Source organism: Ursus arctos, unplaced genomic scaffold (assembly GCF_023065955.2).
Source record: "Ursus arctos isolate Adak ecotype North America unplaced genomic scaffold, UrsArc2.0 scaffold_26, whole genome shotgun sequence".
NCBI classification, from domain to species: domain Eukaryota; kingdom Metazoa; phylum Chordata; class Mammalia; order Carnivora; family Ursidae; genus Ursus; species Ursus arctos.
The window spans coordinates 7248094-7271339 of NW_026622941.1; the positions used below are offsets into that span (position 1 = coordinate 7248094).

Sequence of the window (23246 nt, forward strand, 5' to 3'; positions counted from 1 at the left end):
TTGCTGCTTCTGATCACAGAGATGCAGATGAAAAGGCAGGAGGGCACCTCCCCCAGGTGTTGCTAGGTCTTCCCTCTGTGGATGAAATGATTTCGAAGGAACTTAAAGAGCCAGTGCTCTTCCCCCTCTTCATTTTTTACTTTTTCCCATTCAGGAGCCAGACACTAACAAATAAGACATTCAAAAACAACTGCATATATGGGGAAAACTAGAAAGTGACAATGTATGCCCAGGGGAAGGCCCAGAGAAGACCTGAGAAAACTTTAAGTTTATACTTCAGGCTGATATTCAGTGCAAAGAGAGTCAGTAACAATAAAAAAAAACAACAATAACAACAACAAAAAACCAACAACAACAAAACAGACCTTGAGGAAGGGGGAGAATCTGATTTCCACAGTTACCACATTATTAGATTCAAATGTCCAGTATTCAACAACAACAAAAAAATCACGAGGCATATAAAGACATAGGAAAGTATATCCCATTCAAAGGAAATAAACAGACCAACAGAAACTGTCCCTGAAAAAGACCTAATAGCAGATATACTAGACAAAGACTTTAAAACAGCTGTCTTAAAATGCTCAAAGAACTAAAGGAAGATGTGGAGAAAGTCAAGGGGTGCCTTGTTGAGGGGTGCCTGGGTGGCTCAGTGGGTTAAGCATCTGCCTTTGGCTCAGGTCATGATCCCAGGGTCCTGGGATCAAGCCCCTCATTGGGCTCCCTGCTCAGTGGGAAGCCTGCTTCTCCCTCTCCCTCTTCTCCTTCCCATTGCTCGTGCACTTTCTCTCACTCTCTCAAATAAATAAAATCTTATTTTAAAAAAGAAAATATGAGGCTCCTGGGTGGCTCAGTCAGTTAAGCATCTGCCTTCAGCTCAGGTCATGATCCCAGAGTCCTGGGATTGAGTCCCGCCTCAGGTTCCCTGCTCAGCAGAGAGCTTGCTTCTCCCTCTGCCCCTCACCCTGCTTGTGCTCTCTCTCTCACACTCTCTCAAATAAATAATATCTTAAAAAAATAAAAGAAAATATGGTGTTGAATAAAATGGAAATGTCATTAAAGAGATAGAAAACTTGAAAAGAAACCAACCAAGAAGAAATGCTGGAGCTGAAAAGTACAATAACTGAAATGAAAATTTCACTAGAGGGATTCAAAGGTAGATCTGATCAGGCAGAAAAAAGAATCATTGAACTTGAAGAAAAAACAATGGAAATTATCAAGTCTGAGGAATAGAAAAAAAATTAAGAAAAGTAAACAGAGCCTATGGGGCCTGTGGGACAACATCAAGAGGATCAACATAGGCATCAAGGGGGTCCAGAAGCCTGAAGGGGAGAGAGAAAGGGGCAGAGAGAATATTTGAGGAAATAATGGCTGAAAACTCCCCAAATTTGATGAAAGACATAAATATCAGCATCAAAGAAGCTCAATGAACTCCAAGTAAGATAAACTCAAAGAGACTCATACCAGGACATATACAATCAAACTTGCAAAGGGCAAAATGAAGATAATCTTGAAAGCAGCAAGAGAGAAGTGAATCATCCCATACAGGGGTGCTCAGTGAGATTACTAGCAGATATCTCATCAGAAACTTTGGAGGTCAGGGGCGCCTGGGTGGCACAGCGGTTAAGCGTCTGCCTTCGGCTCAGGGCGTGATCCCGGCGTTACGGGATCGAGCCCCACATCAGGCTCCTCCGCTATGAGCCTGCTTCTTCCTCTCCCACTCCCCCTGCTTATGTTCCCTCTCTCGCTGGCTGTCTCTATCTCTGTCGAATAAATAAATAAAATCTTTAAAAAAAAAAAAAAGAAACTTTGGAGGTCAGAAGGCAGTGGGCCAATATACTCAAAATGTTAAAAGAAAAAAAAATCAGCTAAGACTACTATATCCAGCAAAACTGTTCTTCAAACGTGAGAGAGAAATTAAGACATTCTTAGGTAAACAAAAGCTGAGGAGGTTCATGACCACTAGACCTGCCCTGAAAGACAGGGAGTCCAGCAAGGTGAAATGAAAGGACACTAGATAGTAACTCAAAGCTGTATGGAAAATAAAGATCTCAATAAAGGTAAATACATGGCCAATTATAAAAGCTAGTATAATCATGAGAGTGGTTTGTAGCGTCACTTTTTGTTTTCTATATGATTTAAGAGATTAATACATTTAAAGAAAAAAATTATTAGTGGAAAAGCTTGTATAACTCTAACTTATGGTTTGTGACTCTAAATCTTGTTTTCTACATAACATAAGAAACTAATGCATTTAAAAGAATTATTAGTGTATGTTTTGGGGGCGCCTGGGTGGCACAGCGGTTGGGCGTCTGCCTTCGGTTCAGGGCATGATCCCGGCGTTGTGGGATCGAGCCCCACATCAGGCTCCTCCGCTGTGAGCCTGCTTCTTCCTCTCCCACTCCCCCTGCTTGTGTTCCCTCTCTCGCTGGCTGTCTCTATCTCTGTCGAATAAATAATTAAAATCTTTAAAAAAAAAAAAAAGAATTATTAGTGTATGTTTTGGGGCACACAATGTATAAAATGTAATTCTGGGACATCAACAACTGAAAGGGGGTGATGAACTGTAAAAGAGCAGAGTTTTTGTGTGTTATTTAAGCTGGTATAGGTTCAAACCAGAATATTACAACTTTAGGATGTTAAATGTAAGCCCCATTATTTCACTACAATGTTTCATTATTTTACTAAATATTTCATTACAAAAAATCAACTAAGCAAAAGAAGACAGAAGACAGGAAGAAGACAGAAGTGCAGAAAATGACGGACAAAAAAGCTATAAGGCATATAGAAAACATATAGCACAATGACAATAGTACACCCTCCTTATCAGTAATTACTTTAAAAGTAAATGGATTAAAGTCTCCAACCAAAAAACAGAGATTGGCCAAATGGCTGAAAACACATGTTCCAGCTATATGCTGTCCATAACAGAATCACTTGATATCCAAAGACAGAAACAGATTGAAAGTGAAAGAATGGAAAAAGATATTCCACACAAATCATAACCAAAAGAAAGCTAGGATGGCTATGCTACTATCAGACAAAATAGACTTTAAATCAAAAAATGTTATAAAAGATAAAGGACACTATATATTAATAAAAAGTTCAATACTGCTAGAAGATGAAGTTCCTGGGTGGCTCAGTCAGTTGAGCATCTGACTTGATCTCAGCTCAGGTTTCAATCTCAGCATTGTGAGTTCAAGCCCCACACTGGGCTCCATGCTGGGCATGGAGCTTACTTAAATATATATATATTATATATATTACTTAAATTACTTATTATTATATATATTACTTATTATATATATATTACTTAAATTACTTATTATATATATTACATATATATATTACTTATTATATATATTACTTAAATATATATATATTATATATATATTGCAAGAAGATACAATAATTAAAAACATATATATAAATATATATATTATATATATTACTTAAATTACTTATTATTATATATATTACTTATTATATATATATTATATATATTACTTATTATTATATATATTACTTAAATTACTTATTATATATATTACTTATATATATATTACTTATTATATATATTACTTAAATATATATATATTATATATACATATTGCAAGAAGATACAATAATTAAAAACATTTACGCACCTAATGACAGACCATTAAAATATAAGAAGCAAAAAACTGGCAGAATTGAAGGGAGAAATAGAGAGTTCTACAATGATAGTTGGAGATTTCAATATCCTACTTATAATAATGGGTAGAACAACCAGACAGAAAAGTAAGGAAAAGTAAGAAAACAGAGGACTTACACAACACAATAAACCAACTAGAACTAACAGACATGTATAGATAGGCTGGTGATGGGTATTAAGGAGGGCACATATTGCATGGTGCACTGGGTGTTATACACAAATAATGAATCATGGAACACTATATCAAAAACTAAGGATGTACTGTATGGTGACTAACATAACATAATAAAAAATTATTATTAAAAAAAAGAACACCCTACCCAACAATAATAGCATACACATTCTTCTCAAGTGTCCATGGAACATTTTCCAGGATAGACCATATGTTAGGCTGTAAACTAAATCTCAATTGATTTTAAAAGGTGGATATCATACTAGGATGCCTTGGTGACTCAGTTGGTTAAGCAACTGACTCCTGGTTTCAGCTCAGGTTGCAATCTCAAGGTCATGAGATCCAGACCCCCATCAGGCTCCACCCTTAGTGTGGAGTCTGCTTGGGACTCTCTCTCTCTCTTCCTTTGCCCCTCCCCACCACTCTCTCTCTCTCCCTCAAAATAAATAAATAAATCTTAAGAAAAATGATAAATATCATATAAATTATCTTCTCTGACTACAATGGGATGAAGTTAGAAATTAATAAAAAAATGAAAACTGGAAAATTCACAAAATTACAGAAATTAAATAAGATGCTATTAAACAACCAATAGATCAAAGAAGGAATCACAAGGGCAATTAGAAAATACTTAGAGGGGCTTCTGGGTGGCTCAGTCGGTTAAGTGTCAACTCTTGGTTTCAGCTAAAGTTATGATCTCAGGGTCCTGGGATGGAGCCATAGGACTCTGCACTCAGTGGGGAGTCTGCTTAGGCTTTCTCTCCCTCTCCCTCTGCCCCTCCTCCCACTTGCTCTCTCTCTCTCTCTAAAATAAATATAAATCTTTTTTATAAAAGAAAATACTTAGAGACAAATGCAAATAAAACCACAACATACCAAAACTTTTTTGTTGTTGTTTTTGCTTTAACTATTTATTTAGGGGAGGGAACATCACACTTCTAGAGAGAAACATTTTTAGAATCTAGAGGTTTTCTGTTTTTTGGGTTTGGGTTGTTGTTGTTTTTTTTACACTTATCATGCCATGAATTCATAGAGAATAGGTTCCAGCTGCTCAAGGTCCTTTCCCTTGGTTCTCACAAAGTGTGCTTCTCTGGGTGGAGCAGGCTGATACTTCAGTTAAACCCAAGTACTTTTCTCTTTGACTTCGTTCTTTTTCTGATCATTTTCCTTCACATGCTTCAGGAAGTTATCTTGGCTCTTAGAGTGCTTAATATGCTCAACTTGTACATTAATTCTCATGGCAAGAATCAGACCCTTAATGTGTTTGTTTACAGCAATACCAATAGCATGCTGGGCAACACTGTAGATTCTTCTGTTTTGCCATAGTAACATTTGTGGGGCAGTATTTTTTGAACAGTGCTCATTCCCTTGATGTCTATAATATCACCTTTCTTGCAGATTCACATGTATGTGGCCAAAGGAACAACTCCATGTTTTCTAAAAGGCCTAGAGAACACACACCCACATGCCTCTCTTTCCCTTTGTATTGGTGGTTCTGGCAAACTACTGGAAGATGGTGGCTCCAGCCAAAAGGCTCATACCAAAACTCTAGGGATGCAATGAATGTGGTACTAAAGGGTAAATTCATAACTGTAAATATTCACGTTAAGAAGAAAATAAGAGGAACCGCTGGGTGGCTCAATCGGTTAGGCATCTGTCTTTCCCCTGGGTCATGATTCCAGGGTCCTGTGATTGAGCCCCGCGTCAGGCTCCCTTCTCTGTGGGGAGCCTGCTTCTCCCTCTCCCTCTGTCTGCCACGCCCCCTGCTTGTGCTTGTTCTCTCCCTCTCTCTCTCAGATAAATAAAATCTTTTAAAAAATAAGAAAAATCTCAAATCAACAACCTAACTTTACAACTTAAGTAACTAGAAAAAGAAGAACAAACTAAACCGAAAGCTAGCAGAAGGGAGGAAATAGCAAAGATTAAAGCAGAGATAAACTAAATAGAAAACAGAAAAATAATAGAGAAAATCAACGAAACCAAAACTTGATTCTTCAAAAGACCAAAAAAAAAAAAAATGGACAAACCTTTAGTTAGATGGACTAAGAGAAAAAGAGAGAAAACTCAAATTACTAAAATCAGAAATGAATGTGGAGTATTACTACCTATTTGACAGAAATAAAAAGGATTATAAGAGAGCACTATGAACAATTGTAACCAACAAGTTGGATTATCCAAATGAAAGGAAAAAATTCTTAGAAACACAAGACCTACCCAGACTAAATCATGGAGGGGCGCCTGGGTGGCTCAGTCATTAAGCGTCTGCCTTTGGCTCAGGGCATGATTCCGGCATTCTGGGATCGAGCCCCACATCAGGCTCCTCTACTGGGAGCCTGCTTCTTCCTCCCCTACTCCCCCTGCTTGTGTTCCCTCTCTTGCTGGCTGTCTCTCTCTCTGTCAAATAAATAAATAAAATCTTAAAAAAAGAAAAGACTAAATCATGGAGAACTAGAAAATCTGAATAGACCTATAACTGGTAAGAAGATTGAATCTATAATTAAAATCTACCTCCCCCCAAAAAAATCTCCCAACAAAGAAAAACCCTGGATCCAATGGCTTTACTGACAAACTTTACCAAACATTTAAAAAATAATTAATACCAATCCTTCTCAAATTTTGTTTTAAAAATTTAAAAGGAGGAAACACTCCTTAGCTCATTCTATGAGGCCAACATTACCCTGACAAAGACATGATAAGAAAAAATAACTAAGGAAAAATATCCCTTATGATCATTGATGCAAAAAAATCCTCAACAAATAAAATTCAGCAGCAAATTAAAAGGATTATATACCATCACCAGGTGGGATTTATTCTTGGAAAGCAAAGATTATTCAACATATGAAAATCAAACAATGTAATATGCCACATCAACAGAATAAAGGAAAAAAATACATGATCATCTCAATTGATGCAAAAGAAGCATTTGACAAAATCAACACCCTTTCATGATAAAAACACCGAAAAAACTAGGAGCAGAAGGTAACTACCTCAACATAATAAAATCCATATATGAAAATCCCACACAAATACAATACTCAATGGTGAAAGACTGAAAGCTTTTTTTCCAAGACAAGGAATTACCTAAAAAATGCCCACTTTTGCCACTTCTATTCAACATGGTACTGGAAATTTTAGCTAGAACACTTAGAATAGAGAAAGAAATAAAAGGCATCAAAATTGGGGAAAAAAGGAAGTAAAATTATCTCTGTCTGCAGATGACATGATCTTATATGTAGACAGCCCTAAAAATTACACACAAACAAAACTGTTAGAACTAATGAATTCATTAAAGTAGCAGGATACAAATTCAACACACAAAAATCACTTGCATTTCTATACACAAACAATGAACAATCTGAAAAACAAAGTTACGAAACCAATTTTATATACAGTGGCTTCCAAAAAAAAAAACAAAACAAAACAAAAAAAACTTAGGAATTAACTTAACCAAGGAGGTAAAAGAATTGTAGGATGAAAACTACAAAACACTGCTGAAAAAAATCAAAGACATAAATAAATGAAAACACATTCCTGTTCATGGATTGGAAGACATAATATTGTTAAAATGTCAATACTACCCAAAGTGATCTATAGATTCAATGCAATCCCTATCAAAATCCCAATGATATTTTTTTGCAGAAGTAGAAAAAAATCCATACTAAAATATATATGGAATCTCAAGAGACCCCAAATGGCAAAAACAATCTTGAAAAAGAACAAACTAGAAAAAAAATAGAAGAAGAAGAAGAAGAAGAAGAAGAAGAAGAAGAAAGAAGAAGAAGAAGAAGAAGAAGAAGAAGAAGAAGAAGAAGAAGAAGAAGAAGAAAGAAAGAAAGAAAGAAAAGAGAAGAAAAAAGAAAAGAACAGGACAGAACAGGGATGCCTGGGTGCCTCAGTTGGTTAAGTGCCTGCCTTTGGCTCAGGTCATGATCCCAGGGTCCTGAGATCGAGCCCCACATCAGGCTCCTTGCTCAGGGGGGACTCTGCTTCTCCCTCTGACTGCCACTCCCCCTGTTTGTGTTCTTGCTCTCTGTCAAATAAATACATGAATTCTTTAAAAGAAAAAAAAGGAAAAAGAACAAATTGGAGAACTCACACTTGCTGATTTCAAAACTTACTACAAAGCTAGAGTAAATAATACATTGTTGTATCAGCATGAAGACAAACATACAGACCAATGGAACAGAATAGACAGCCCAGAAATAAACCTTTGTGCATATATATATTTATATTTATATTTATATGTCAAATGATTTTGACAAGGGTGCCAAGACTATTCAATGGGGAAAGAAGAGTCTTTTCTACAAACTGGATGTCCACATGCAAAAGAATAGTTACCCATTAACTCAAAATGGATCGCAGACCTAAGTGTAAGACCTAAAACAATAAAACTCTTAGAAGAAAACACAGGGAGAAAGTTCACAACATTGGCTTGGCAATGATCTCTTAGATACGACATCAAAGGAACAGGTAATAAAAGAAAAAAATAAACACATTGAACTTCTTACAGTCACAAAAAGACAAATTTTGTATGATTCCACCTCGTGAGGTACTTAGAATGCTCAAAAGCATAAAGACAAAAAGGAGAATGGTGGTTGCCAGGGGTTGGAAGTAGAGGGGAATGGAGAGGTTTTGTTTAAGGGGTACAGAGTTTCAGTTTTACCAGATGAGAAAGGATGGATAATGGATGGTAATAGTTTCACAACAATGTGAATGTCTTTGATACCACTGAACTGCATACTTAATGGTCAGGATGGTAAATTCTGTTATGTGTACTTTACCACAATAAAAGACATGCTCCCCAAAAGTGAAGATCATTGTCTTTGTTTTACATTATTATAAATAATCAAACAAAATCTATAGGCTGAAATTAAAGAAAAGCAATAAGTAAGATTTTCAAACTTATTAGATTCAGAATAGAACAACAAAATTTGTAATTTTAACTTAAAAACCATTAAAAATTAGATTTTGAAGTTGATTGCTTTTTTAAAAGATTTTATTTATTCATTTGACAGAGAGAGAGAGCACAAGCCAGGGGAGTGGCAGGAGGAGGGAGAGGGAGAAGCAGTCTCCCCGCTGAGCAGGGAGTCCAACGCGGGGTTCAGTCCTAGGACACTGGGATCGTGACCTGAGCTGAAGGCAGATGATTAACCAACAGAGGCACCTGAAGTTGATTACTTCAATAAACTAATATTTGTTTAAAATTCTAGTAAATATGCATAGCCTTTTTTTTCTGTGTCCTCAAATATAAAAACATAAATCTTGCAATAACCTACTTCTTGCAACTGTCCCTAGCTATCTTGTCCCATTTCTCTGGCATGAAATGTGATGGGGTCTCCTCAGCCCCCGAACCTTCCACACTGCCCATCTTAAAGCTCCCATTGCTACCTCTGAGCTCTAGTAAAGGAGAGATTTGTCCCATATACCTTCCATATACCTCTCCTGAAGGAGTTCTCTACCCTTTCCCTTCCATTATGAGCTCTGTGACACTTCAGGGATCCTGAGCTCTCACACTGCCCCAACCCCAAGAAGGAAAGGAGCTTGATGATCAACTCATACTCCAAGGAACATTTACTAACAACTTCTGTGTCAAGCCCTGTGCAGGGTGTGCCACCATATTACCACACTTAACTGCTCACATCCAGCCTGTGAGGCGAGCATCAGCATCCTCATGTTACAGTGGAAACAGACTCATAGCTTAAGCAACTGGCCCACCTAGCAAGTGATCAAGCAGAGATGGCCTTGGACATAGCCTAGGCAGCATAGATCTACCTTGACTGGCCCTCCACTTCTCAGGTTTTCACCATCTGGTTGATTCCTATACTCCCTCCCCAGAAGACTCCTCTGACCGCCTCCCCGCCGCAAGCCTCCAGGACCCTGCCTGTGCCTGTCACCCTCAACATTCCTCTATGGGCAGGATGCTCACCAAAGGAGGGAAGATTCTGGCCCAATCTGCAGGTAAGAGAGAAGGTTACACAATCCTTGCTCTTCAAGAATAACTGCAGTGGGGCCCCTAAAAACCACGAAGGAGAGAAGGGTCAGGAGAAGCACCTGTGAGAGAGATGGAAGCCCCTGCCACTAACCCACTCCCTTCCTCTCCCAGTCGAGGAAGCCTTCAGAAGCAAAGGGGGTGTGGGAAAGTTGAGTCAGATATATTTCCCTTTGCGTCACAGAATCTAAATCTCCATCTGTGACTTAGATAAGTTCCAAATAAGACCAAGCAATGGCCCACTGGGTGTGAAAGCAACACACCTACACCACAAGGCATCCCTTTCCAACTCTGTGGAGAAAACAACTGCTTCTTTCAAAAGTCAACATGTTACATGAACCATGAACAATTCAAAAATGAAACTAAGAAAATGATTTCATTTACAATAGCATGAAAAAGAATAAAATATTTAGGAATAAATTTAAGAAAGAAAGGTTAAGACTTGTACACTGAAAACTACAAAATGTTGAAAGATATTAAAAGAGACCTAAATAAATGGAAAGATATCCTGTGTTCATGGATTGGAAGACTTGCTATTATTAAGATGACAGTACTCCTCCAAATTAATGTACAGGTCCAACCCAATCCCAATCAAAATTCCAACTGCCTCATTTTTCAGAAATAGGCAAGCTAATCCTAAAATTCCTATGAAAAAGCAATAGACACAGAATAGCCAAAATCATCTTGAAGAAGAAGAAAAAGTTGGAGGACTCACACTTAGTACAAAGCTATAATAGTCAAAACGATGTGGTACTGACATAAAGATAGACATATAGGTCAATGGAATAAATTCAAGAGTCCAGAAATCAACCCATATATCTGTAGTCAATTGATTTTAACAAAGATGCCAAGGCCATTCAATGTGAAAAGAACAGTCTTTTCAACAAATGGTGCTGGCACAATGTATATCCACCAGCAAAAGAATGAAGTTGGACCCCTACCACAAATCGTATCCAAAAATTAACTCAAAATAGATTAAAAAAAAATGTAAGAGCTAAAACCATAAAAATGTTAGAAAGAAACAGATAAAAATCTGTGTGACATTGGATTAGACAACAAATTTCATATGACACCAAAACCAAAAGAAAAAAAGGTGACAAAAGAAATTGGACTTTGTCAAAATTAAAAACTTTTATGTATCAAGGATACTATCAAGGAAGTGAAAAAACTATTTAAAAAATCTTTAAAAAAAAAAAAAAAGGGACACCTGGGTGGCTCAGTCAGTTAAGTGCCTGCCTTCGGCTCAGATCGTGATCCCAGGGTCCTAGGATCAAGTCCTACATCTGGTTTCTTGCTCAGCGGGGGAGGCTTCTTCTCCCTCTGCCTGCCACTCCCCTCAGCTTGTGCTCTCTCCTTCTCTCTCTCTCTCTGACAAATGAATAAATAAAATCTTTAAAAAAGAAAGAAAGATAAAAAACAACCCATAGAATGGAGAAAATATTTGCAAATCATATATCCAATAAGGGTCTAGTATCCAAAATATATGAAGAACTCTTACAACTTGGGGCGACGGGGTGGCTCAATCGGCTGAGCGATTGAGTGACCTGCTCTTGGTTTCTGCTCAGGTGAAGATCTGAGGGTTGTTGTATCGAGCCCCAGCCCAGCCTCAGTCTTCCCGCTCAGCGGGGAGTCTGCTGGAGATTATATCTCCCTCTGCCCCTCCCCCAACACGCACGCAGGCCCTCTCTCTCAAATAAAAAAATAAATCTTAAAAAAAAAAGAACTCTTACAACTCAGCAAAAAAGACAAATAATCCAATTTAAACATGGACAAAGGAATAGATATTTCTCAAAGAAGATATACAAATGGCCAGTGGACACACGAAAAGACGTTCAACACCATTAGTCTTAGGGAACTGCATATCAGCCATAATGAGATATCCGTCATTCTAACTAGGATGGCTATAATTTTTTAATGGAAATTAACATGTGTTGGTAAGGATGTAGAGAAACTAGGATCTTCATGTACCATTGATAGGAATGTAAAATATTAGTTCAGTTGCTATGGAAAACAGTTTGTCAGTTCCTTAAGAAGTTAAATATAGAGTTACCATATGACCCAGAAATTCCACTCATAGGTGTATACCCAACATATGTTCACACAAAACTTGACATGAATGTTGATAGCAGCATTATTCATAACAGTCAAAAAGTGGAAACAACCCAAATGTCCATCAACTGATAAATGGATAAACAAAATGTGGTGTATCCACCAATGGATTATTCATCCATAAAAAGAAACAAAGTACTGATGATATATGCTACAACATGGAAAAACCTTGAAGATATTATGCTACAGTGAAAGAAGCCAGATACAAATGGCTACATATTATATGACTCCATTTATGTGAAATGTTGAGAATAGGCGGGGGGGGGGGGGGCAGATAGGGGAGGGGGGATATGGGGGAGGGCAGACAGGGGAGGGGGCAGAAGGGGGAGGGCAGACGGGGAGGGAATAAGTGGGATTGACTGCCAATGGGTGTGAGGTTTCTTTTAGGACAGACGGGAATGTTCTCATATTAGATAGTGGTGATATTTGTGAAAATGCTAAAAACCACTGAATTGTATATTATAAAATGGTTAAAAATATTGAATTTTATTTCAACTTTAAAGGAGTAAACATGCACCAAGGAGCCCTTACGTCTGGGCTCTGGGTCACTGTAGTCTTTAGGGAGACCTCTGGTGCTGATGCAACGGAGTCTAAGGGTCAGCCATGTCCCAACTTCCATCTCACGGATGAGCTAAGGGATACCACCTCCTCGCAGGTCTGCAGTCTCCTAAGCAGGAATGACCTCCCTTGCCACAAGAAGGCTTTTCTCAGCCCCTAGGGCAGGTGGCAAACATCTGAAGGGATCCATGGGATTGGCAGAGGCCCTGCATGTTGGGTCACAGAGCAGAGGATTTTGTAGAGAAGAGCCAAGAGTGGGCTTTAGAACACTGGTTGTGACACAAGGATAAAGACATCACAGAAGAGGAGATCCAAGCCACCAATGATTGTGGAAGACACTCGGCCTCACTGGCAATCAAAAGAACATATGCTGAAACAACAATGAGACAGCACTTTCCCCCAAATAGATCATCAAAAATGGTTTGCTAATATGAAATTTGGCAGGCCGGGAGGAGATATGTGTCCTCGTTCCATTGCTGGTGGGCGTGTGAGTTGGTAGAGCCGCTTTGGAGGGCAACTTGCCAGTATCTTTTAAAGTGAACAGTATGCATACCCAATGACTCAGCAGCCCCAATGCCCAGGATTTATTCTAAAGACACACTCCCACATCCACAGGGAGGTACAAGAGGTTTATGCAACACCATTTGTAATAATGAAATGTTGGGGAAAAAACAAGTATACATGAACAGGAGAATGGCTAAAAAGCCTCTGTACATCCATTGTCTATTTAACAAAATGAGTAGTTCTGTAAGTATAACATAAAATGATCTCCAAGGTATGTTATTAGATTTAAAAAGCAAAAAGCAAATTCTAGAAGGATATTATATCATTTATGAAAAAACGAAACAAAACCCAAAACACAAGTGTGCTGAAGCCCTTGGAGATTTCTGAGGGTCAGGCTGAGATGCTGGGCCAAATAAGAATCCTTTCTTTATCTGGATAAAGAGGGACCTTAAAAAGCAATGCAAGAAGAACATGGAATTGCCAGGCTTGGGGCTGTTTAACTTCCAAGAGATAATCTTTTTAAAGATTTTATTTATTTATTTATTTATTTATTTATTTATTTGAGAGAGAGAAAGAGCATGAGCAGGGGGAAAAGGGGAAAATAACTATAGATCTAGCGAGGATTTAAACATTTACACCCACAAATCTGAAACAGATTAAATAGATAATCTCCCGGAAAAATATAACCTACCAAACTGACTCTAGGAGAAACTGAAAACCTAAATTAAATCAGCAGTGAAAAACCTACACTCAAAATACACACACACACACACACACACACACACACACACACGCACACACACATTCTACCAAGCCTTCAAGGAACAGATTATCCGTATTTATATCAACTGTATATAAGAAAAATTATTATGGCTCAAGAAGAGAAGTGGCCAAAGAAAAAAAATAGGGCGGTGTCAAGAAACCTAAACCAAAGGAAGAAACAATTCTTGGGGCGCCTGGGTAGCACAGTCGTTAAGCATCTGCCTTCGGCTCAGGGCGTGATCTCGGCATTCCGGGATCAAGTCCCACATCGGGCTCCTCCGCTGGGAGCCTGCTTCTTCCTCTCCCACTCCCTTGCTGTGTTCCCTCTCTCGCTGGCTGTCTCTCTGTCACATAAATAAATAAAATCTTAAAAAAAAAAATTCTCAAGAAAGTGGAGGGAGAGTTGTCAGATCCCACACAGCTCAGCAGAACTTCCTGGCTGAAGCCCTCCTTACCCAAGAGGACAGGCACCTGTATTGCACCCTGTCCCTGCCCTCCATAGTGCTGCAGTAATGACCATTACTAATTACTTTACATTTGTCTTTGAGATGATTTGATCAATTTCCGATGCACTGGTGTGTCAATTCCATGAGGGAAGAAACCACATTTTTTTTTTCATCTTTGTGACCCATTACTTAGCTGGTACCTGGCACAGAATGGAGGTGCAACAAATTCTTGTCGAATGAGGAGTGGAATTTAGGAGGTCAATGTGGCCTTGGGCCCCCTGAAATTTCAAACTTACAATTGTGGATAGAACCCGTACGGAATAAGGCTGAGAATAGACTATCTAATATTCAGTGAGTACCTTAAGCGCTAGGTGATACTAGGAGCTGAAGTTGAGATCCTGAAAAGCGGTCAGAGTTTGGAAGAAATGCCCACAAATGCTCAGTCCCCTGGGAGACCCAGACAGGAGTCCCACGAATGCAAATTACAGAACTGGGAAGTGAGCTCACCCGGCTGTCCAGCCCACTTGGTCTCTCAAAGACTCCCTGGGAAGGAGGACCTAAAGCAGGGAGTTGTAGGGGTAGGGGAGGTGTCACAAAAGAAAGTAGGAGTGGGAGGGGCTCAGTTGGTTTAGTGTCTTCCTTCGGCTCAGGTCACGATCCCGGGGTCCTTGGATCGAGCGCCACATCAGGTCCCCACTCAGTGGGGAGTCTCCTTCTCCATCTCCCTCTGCCTGTCACTCCCCTTGCTTGTGCTCTTTCTCTCTCTGTCAAAGGAATAAATAAAATCTGAAAGAAAGAAAAGAAAGAAAGAAAGAAAGAAAGAAAGAAAGAAAGAAAGAAAGAAAGAAAGAAAGAAAGAAAGAAAGAAAGAAATTAAGAAAGAAAAAGAAAGAAAAAGGAAGGAGGAGTGGAGGATGAAGAAATGGAGTGGAAGGACAAAGAAGACTAGAAAAACTAAGGGCTTGGGGTTCGGTTGATAAGGATCAGGAACGTGATTTCTGACATCTATATAATGTAACAGAACTTCCTTTTAAGGAAAGATCTTGGAGAGAGTTTTGTTCTGCTGAGTATTTTGACTGGTTATAGATTTATCAAGGGCCAAGACTGATTTGGGGATTGGGGGCTGAAGATAGATGAGGTATGCTGCCTGATGGAACACTTCTGAAAGGTAGTCTGTGCAGGGTGGGTGAATGGTGTCAGCAAGATGGTCAGTGCCTTTACTGCCTGGTAAGATAGCCAGACCACTGATAAATTTCTGGGATGGGAAGGACCACTGAGAACAAGAATATCCAAAACGCAATTTTAAGTTGTATCCCTATGATATATAAACCTTCAGCAAAAGTGTTGTCACACCTATCAGCCTTCTGTTTACAGTTGGTTTGGAGGAAAATTCCAGAAAGCCCTGTGTGCCAAATTTGGAACCTGTGACAGGGCAGAGGTAAGGGAACAGCCAGGAGCACAGAGGCAGGAACAGGACTTTAGTAGAGTGGGAACGAGAGGTGACCACAACAGCTGACCCACTGGAACTGGTGCCAACTGACAGCTCTGCCTCCTCCCCACTCTGTCCAGGACCTGCCCCGCTTGGAAGGCGAGGAGTGTCTTACTTAGATATGAAGGAGCAGGGTGGCCCCAGCTGACACACAGGCTGAGGTCATTGCTCCAGGGTTTAGTCAGGCCCTGAAAAGTAATGAAAATCATCAAAACAGTGCTTCTGTGGGCCTGTCTCTGGAGATGCAAGTGAAGGGGGTTGCTGTTGAGAAGAGAAGATGTATCTCTGTGCCAGCAGGTGTGGAGAGAAGCCGCACCCCAAGAGAGAATGTGGTACTAGAAGATGCCCAGGGAGAGGGCAGCCGGTTGCACTCGCAGGGCCTGTAGACAAGAGGAAGGAACTACCCAGGGAGCCAGTCCAGGACGAGCCAAGACTCACCAGAAATCGATGCAAACAGCACGGAAGATAGGAAATGAGGTCACTCCATTTGCCCAGAGGGAAGTGAGGTCCAGAAAGCTGGCTTTCCTCCTGGCCAGGATACTCCAGGAGAGCCCACAGACCCCACTCCTGCCCTTTCCCCCATGGAGAGGGGATGATGGGCCCTAGTACAGAGCACCAAAGCCTCCCTCGCATGGGTGAGCAGCTCAGGGCTAGTCGAAGTTGTCGGTCCTCTCGGGGTCCTCCAGTTCCCCCTTCTGCAAGTTCTACCTAAAGGTCCCAACTCCTCACTGTTCCTGTGTCATGTCATCCGTCCCCACACACCCAAGCCTCCCCATGCCAGCCCAGGGTTTAAAATTCACAAGGAAGGGGTGCCTGGGTGGCTCAGTCGGTTAAGCATCCGATTCTAAGGTTTAGGCTCAGGTCATGATCTCATGAGTGGTGAGATGAGGGGCTCCACGCTTAGTGGGAGTCTGCTTGAGGATTCTCTCCCTTCATCTCTCCCCCCACACTCTCTCTCTCTCAAATAAATAAATAAATCTTTAAAAAAAAGATTCACAGTGAAAATAGTGATCATAATCTGGGAATGGGGCAGGACAGTTCATGACAGCATAATCCTCAGATCCCAAGGTTATCACTCTGAGGTGGGAATTCAGGCACCCTGCCGGATAGTGGAAAGGATGTTGTGTAGAAATAACTCTTCAGATCACACTCATATGTGGCTTCCCACGTGTGAGGACCCTCTTAAAGAGAAGAAGGGGCTGGGGAAAGGCAGGAGGACGGAAAATATGAAGAGAAAGGAAACCAGAGTGAGATAGAGAACAGAGCTAACAGGTGAGGTCACAGGAGTGTGACATTTTATGAGCAGTGTGGAAACAACAGCAAAGCCCCTGAATGAAAAGTGGACTGGAGAAATAAGCCATGTGTTCCCAGGACTCAAAGACAGAAAAGTCCAGCAAGTTCCAATGTTCCCAGATCAGCCTTCCCAGGAGAACAGTGGAAACAGGGAAGAGATGACCCAGGGAATCTAATCCCAAGTGCCACGGCTGGGAAGGGAGGATGAAGATGACTGTGAGGTGACAAGGAAAGGCTGGAGGGACAGGAGTGATACCCATCCCACAGGCTGGCAGGAAGATGAAATGAGATCACATGTGATCTCCTAGCAGAGTCCAACAGAGGAAACACAGGTTTAAGTCCCTTGTTTGCAATTCTGAACAATTTTGTAGCAAAGTCTTTTGGCCATAAAACTAGACCTCTGTTGATGCAAAGGCTAATTATGGTCCTTATTCACCCCACTTAGCTTAAATATTCAATTCTTTTAAAAAAAAAGATTTTATTTACTTATTTTTGAGAGAGCGAGAGTGAGTAAGCGACCAAGCAAGAGAGAGCATGAGCTGTGGGGAAGGGAAGCCAGAGGGAGAGGGAGAAGCAGACTTCCTACTGAGCAGGGAGCCCGACACAGAGCTCAATCCCTGGACCCGGAGATCATGACCTGAGCTGCAAGCAGATGCTTAACCGACTGAGTCACCCAGGCGCCCCAGTATTCAATTCTTTCACTGCAGAAATGTGCTTGATTGAGGGCCACCCCAGCCCCGTGGGGGCATCTTTTGGTGCTAGTTACTCCCCAAAATCTGACAAATTCTCAATTCTAAAACTTATCTGACCCCAAGAGTTTCAGCTAAAAGTTGGTGGACCTGTACTCAGTTCAGGTTCGCCCTCCTTCTCTAAACTGTTGTTAGCTTGTAAGCTGTGAACAGGGGGCAGCGTGGGCATCTTTGTGTCAGAGCGCGTGAATAGGAGAGGTGGTAACTGTGCATCCAACGTTCTGTAAAAGAGGCCAGCGCAGGTGGGTTGCGTTCTTAGCGAGCACAAGAGCGAGACGGCAACCGGGAGAGGCCGGCGTGCTGGGGGGATGGATGTCTTTGAAGAGCAGCAGGTCTTCTGACAGCGCTTGCCCTTTAATACTCTCCCTGGCACCCAGCACCCAGCACCCAGCACACGGAAAAGGGGGAGGGGGTGGAAGTCACTGCTCTGTGAGAAAAAACAGCCACAATAGAGCTTCAGCTGCCATCAAAGGTCGGCTTTGCCACCTGAAGCCAGCGACGACGGAAGAGGGCCTGCAGCTGCCCAGGAGCTGCAGAGGGTAGGGCACCAGCACCCCGCGGGAGGGGCCAGCTCCACGGAGGCCAGCAGTCAGCCACGGGAGCGCAGAAGAGCTCCCCAGGCAAGAGACATGGCCCGGCCACCCTTCTGCTGGCTGTGGATTCTGGGGACCCTGGTGGGGCTCTCAGCGACCCCAGCCCCCAAACGCTGTCCAGAGAAGCACTACTGGGTCCAGGGAGAGCTGTGCTGCCAGACGTGTAAGCCAGGTAAGAGAGGAGGCCTCGTTGGGGGCATGGGGGAAAGGACCGCGGAGAGCGGGTCTAAGCTCCAGCAAGGAGAGGAACCCTGTACCACCTTGAAGAGGGCAGAGGAGCGGACTTCCTTGGGCCTTGACCCTGGACCTCTGCTCACAGGAACTTTCCTCGTGAAGGACTGTGACAGGCATGGCGAGGCTGCTCAGTGTGACCCGTGTATCCCAGGGGCCTCTTTCTCACCAGAGCACCACTCCCGGCGCCACTGTGAGAGCTGTCGGCATTGTAACTCTGGTGAGATGGGCAAGCCTCTGGGGGAGCAAGGTGGCAGAGCTGGGTGTGGAGAAGCGAGGAGGAGGGGGTCAGAATTTATCACTTCGAGACTACTGCAAGTGGAGTCAATGCTGGAAAATGGGGTGCCCTGAGCAGACACATACTGATGTGGGGAGAACTCTGGGGTTACAGGGAAGGGGTAAGCAGAATTCGGGGGACTGCTGAGAACAGGTGTACAACTTAGATCACAAGAAAAAGGAGTAAGTGAAAAAAGGGGGGGAGTGGCCCTAGGTCCCCAGATTTCAGATGAGCGACCCCCCATTGATGAACTGGCTGTGCTGAAGGGCGCATTTGTTTGGAACTTGGAGAACATCTTTTTTAGGATATAACAATACCAAACATCCTTCTTCTTCTTCTTCTTTTTTTGCACAAAGGCCAATTGAGGAAAATGAATGTGCATGTGACCCATGTTTTTCTCATTTATTTTATAATTTTATCTTTTTTAAATGAAGTGTAATGTCTGCAGCTGTAATATGAATTCTTTTATTCTTCCTCCAGCTTAGCTAGAATGTCAGAAACCATGTGCCAGCCTGGATAGAGAAACAAACTTTCAAGTGACCCCTTTGAACAAACATTCCCCCCCAGGACCCTTTTGAGGACCTAACTGAACTACTACAGTGCTTACCTACAAAATGTGCTTGGTCTCAGCAGACCTTTTATACTGTCCTTAAAAATGAACAAAATAAAAGGTTTTGCCATTGCAAATCAGTAAAAAAAAAAAAAATCTTAATACACAAGTATTCCTCAATCCACTTAACTTAAAAATCTGTTAATGGATGCTTTTCTCTTTCTGGCAGCAACCCCAGCAGGGTTGGAATATTTGAGTCAGAACACTCACTGCAGGCCCCACCAGAAGGCCCTTTCCCTGAGCCAGCCGCACTCCCTTCGCTGGGCTCCCAACCAGGCAATCCAGGATCCTTCTCTGTAAGACTCAGCCCAGAGGCCTGCGAAGCACCCACACAGCAACTGGCTGCAGGGCTCCAGGGGACAGTGGCCAGGGGTGAGGTGATCAGGGTTAGGCTGAATGACTGCGGCCCCTTCTGGACCTCAGTATTCCCCTGGGTAAGATGGAGAAGTGCCTGCCATCAGCCTGGAATTTGGGGCACAGGTTATATGTGGTGAAGAGAACTCCCAGGTCTCTGGATCCTCGTCACTGAAAACAATGGCACTCCTTCCATGGGTAACCAAGCCCAGCCCTCTCTTCAGCCCTTCTTCCCTTCCGGCAGATGCCCTCCTGACCACCACCTCTGGAGTCTGAGGTGATCTTCCTCACCTTTGCCTATCTCTTCTCCTCTTCCTGGTCACTGTTACCTCCCCCATGACTGTTCTCCTCCTTCAAACCTTTTGCCCTGGCTGGCTCACAATTCCTGGCAAGCTACAAGGAAACCAAATTCTAGTAGCGGCTACTAGTCAGAATTCCAAAAGAAGCAACCATAGGTGCATAAGGATGGGAAGAAGGAATCTGTGTCCCTCTCCCTTTCCTGACAAAAGGCATCTGCTAAAGGAATTGCTAGAGCACTGGTCCTCGTCTTTGGCATCCTCTGGCCTTACTTTCTGCTCTTCTCCCTGGTCCCCATGAGTGCACTGTCCCAGGGCCCCACCAGGCTGGGCTCAAGCCTGGCCCACATGCGGGTGCTGGGGCCTTCCCCAGAATCACCCTCCCCTTCTTAACCCTAACCACCTGTGAGCCCAATCCAGCCCAGTGCCCCTCACATCCTCCTCCCCTAGTATAACTTATCGGCAGTCACTCAGCACCTGACCTCTACACTTGAATAAAATTTATATTTTAAGGGCGCCTGGGTAGCGCAGTCGTTAAAGCGTCTGCCTTCGGCTCAGGGCGTGATCCTGGCGTTCCGGGATCGAGTCCCACATCAGGCTCCTCCGCTGGGAGCCTGCTTCTTCCTCTCCCACTCCCCCTGCTGTGTTCCCTCTCTCACTGGCTGTCTCTCTGTCACATAAATAAATAAAATCTTAAAAAAAAAATTATATTTTAAAGGCAAAGTATGTTAGTCATCAAGTAACTCTCTAGTAAATTTAAAAACTTGTCAGGGAGCATAGCAGCACTATCCCTGATTGCTTAAAAACTGGAAACCCCCCAAATGCCCATTAACAGAATAGACACATGAATCATGGTATATTCACACAGTGAAATGCTAGACAGCCTGAGAATGAACAGTCTGAGTTACAATACGGATGAATTTCACAAAGGATTGAGTAAGAGTGTCAGACACAAGTGTGAGTACACATGCACGGCTACACAAATATAGCACAAAAATAAGCAAAATGAACTCGCAGTGTTAGGAAGTCAGGCTAGTGGCTATCTGTGGGTGGCAGGAGGCAGTGACTAGAAAGGAACGCCGCTGCTCTTGTTCATGGGTCCAATTTGTAGCAATTCTCAAGCTTTGCCCTTATGACCTGTGTACCTCTCTGTCCACCTATTCTACTTCAGTGAGAAGTTATCGAAGTGCCAGTGAATAGAAGAGAAAATCCTGCAAGCTGTTTCTATTTTTTACAGTTGGCATTTCTGAACCATGAATAAAGGAAAAAACCCAAGTGTTTCCTTCAATGACACTAGTAATAAAGGCAGAGGCACTGGGTGACAGGGAGGAAGTGGCAGGCCTTTGCCAGTTAGGGCAGGAGTCCCTGCAGGTGGGCCTGGGTTGGGAGCTCAGGACAGGATTTAGCAGTGCGTCTAGGAGGTCTCTCCGAGGCCTGAGCTTCTTGTGTTCCTCCCGCCCTCCTCTGTTCCCAGGTCTTCTCATCCGAAACTGCACCCTCACCACAAATGCAGAGTGTGCCTGCCCCAAGGGCTGGCAGTGCAGGGACAAGGAGTGTACAGAGTGTGACCCTCCTTCAAACGCCTTGCTGACCCTGTCTCGACCATCTCAGGCCCTGGGCCTACACCCACAACCCACCCACTTCCCTTATACCAAAAGTAAGTTCAAGGCAACACTTTGTCCAGTCACAGGGATAAGGGTTATGCCCCAACCACCACCCTCCCCACATAAGCTGCCTGGCCAGACGGTCAGCCTTCCCATCTCCCCATGCCTCTTATGTCTTGGGCCTTCCTTCAGCCCAGGCTTGTGCCCTAGAAGGTTCCCTGCTGCTGCTCACCCTGACTCTTTTTCCAGATGTGCAGGAGGCCAGGACAGTCCGGCAGGTGCAGACTCTGGCGGACTTCAGGTGGCTGCCTGTCCCAGCTCTCTCGACCCACTGGCCACGTGAGTTTTTGCCCCACTCTCTACCGCCAGAGAGACTGCATACAGGAGAGGGAAGCCAGCCAAAAAGCTAGGAGTAGGGGTAAGAAGGGGAAGAAGCAGTCTCGGGATTAGGAAAGAACTTAGTCCAGTGGTAGCAGTGGGGGAGGAGAGGGGAGAGAGATGGGAGGAGGGGTGACAGGCAGCCTGGGCTGAGGGGAGTCAAGGCCTAGGCCCTCTCCAAAAACCCTTGCGTGGCCCCTGCCCGTCACAGCCCAAAGCTCCCTGTGCAGCTCAGACTGCATCCGCATCTTGGTGATCCTGTCTGGAATGTTCCTTGCTTTCACCGTGATCGGAGCCCTGTTCTTCCATCAACAAAGAAAATACAGACTAAGTAAGAAACAAAATACAGGTCTACAGTCCTGTCCCTGCACCCTACCCTACCACCCTAGCCCCCAGGCCCATGCTTGGAACCTCACAGAAGCCTTCTCTCACTCCATCCTTACCAACCCTGGTTCCCACCTTCTCTTCCTTTCCTCTTAGCTGGCAACCCCCTGACAGCCCTCCCCCAGGCTAACCCTCCTTGGCTCACCCCTTCACCACCCCCACTCCCACTGCCCGCCAAGGTTCATCTGATTCTCCTCCCGCAGACAAAGAAGAAAGTCCAGTGGTGCCTGCCCAGCCTCGTCCTTACAGCTGCCCCAGGGAGGAAGAGGGCAGCGCCATCCCCATTCAGGAAGATTACCGAAAACCCGAACCTGCTTCCTACTCCTGAGCTTGCGCACCCCGAAGGGCGGTGGGCGGGTCATCACTACAACAGAATCGCTGCCTCCATCCCACCCCAGCGGCCGTCCACGGAGAAGGAGACCTGGCACACACACCCCACTCGCCGACCCCTCACCCTCACCCCCACCCCCACCCCCGGGTTTCAGTACCATCCTGTCATCAGGACCCTTTCCTGTGTGCAGACTTGAGAAAGTGCCTTTTGGAGACTGGCAGTGACAAGGACGCATGGGGATGAGGCGGAGGGTGGGACGCAGGGGCCCCGAGTGTGTCCTGGCCCAGCCACCTTCACCCCTGCGCTGCACTGGAGGGCTGGGGCCCGAGCTGGAGAACACACTTTCCCCTACGAACCACCACATGCTGCATCACTGACCTAGAAATTCAGCAAAATAAAGTGACAGCCAGCCACACCCGGAAGGTC

The 23246-nt window shown here is 43.3% G+C and overlaps 2 protein-coding genes and 1 pseudogene across 5 annotated transcripts in view; 1 reads left to right on the plus strand and 2 right to left on the minus strand.

Annotated features, from left to right (window-relative positions):
* Positions 1 to 23246, minus strand: part of VAMP1 (vesicle associated membrane protein 1) — an 84373-nt gene that overhangs the window by 45999 nt on the left and 15128 nt on the right. The window lies entirely within an intron of this gene.
* LOC113258096 (60S ribosomal protein L21-like) lies at positions 3708 to 9536 on the minus strand (annotated as a pseudogene).
* On the plus strand, positions 18236 to 23233 carry CD27 (CD27 molecule). 3 transcript variants are annotated; one of them, XM_057318799.1, is made up of 7 exons: positions 18236 to 18527; positions 18675 to 18836; positions 19386 to 19416; positions 21569 to 21780; positions 21977 to 22066; positions 22317 to 22436; positions 22693 to 23233. In XM_057318799.1, the coding sequence occupies exons 1-7, from the start codon at positions 18392 to 18394 to the stop codon at positions 22815 to 22817; spliced, it is 876 nt and encodes a 291-aa protein (XP_057174782.1). In that variant the 5' UTR covers positions 18236 to 18391; the 3' UTR covers positions 22818 to 23233. The 3 variants fall into 3 exon arrangements, with proteins under 3 accessions (XP_057174782.1, XP_026358397.2, XP_044241220.2); XM_026502612.4 differs by lacking the exon at positions 19386 to 19416 and having other exon boundaries at positions 18675 to 18806; positions 21598 to 21780; XM_044385285.3 differs by lacking the exon at positions 19386 to 19416 and having other exon boundaries at positions 18236 to 18806; positions 21598 to 21780.

What these genes read in the sequence shown, in the direction of transcription:
- CD27 (XM_044385285.3), top strand. Translation starts at nt 18,392, where the DNA reads ATGGCCCGGCCACCCTTCTGCTGGCTGTGGATTCTGGGGACCCTGGTG. An exon ending in CCACTTCCCTTATACCAAAA is followed by an intron (nt 21,781 to 21,976) that starts GTAAGTTCAAGG and finishes CTCTTTTTCCAG; the next exon opens with ATGTGCAGGAGGCCAGGACA. An exon ending in ACAAAGAAAATACAGACTAA is followed by an intron (nt 22,437 to 22,692) that starts GTAAGAAACAAA and finishes CTCCTCCCGCAG; the next exon opens with ACAAAGAAGAAAGTCCAGTG.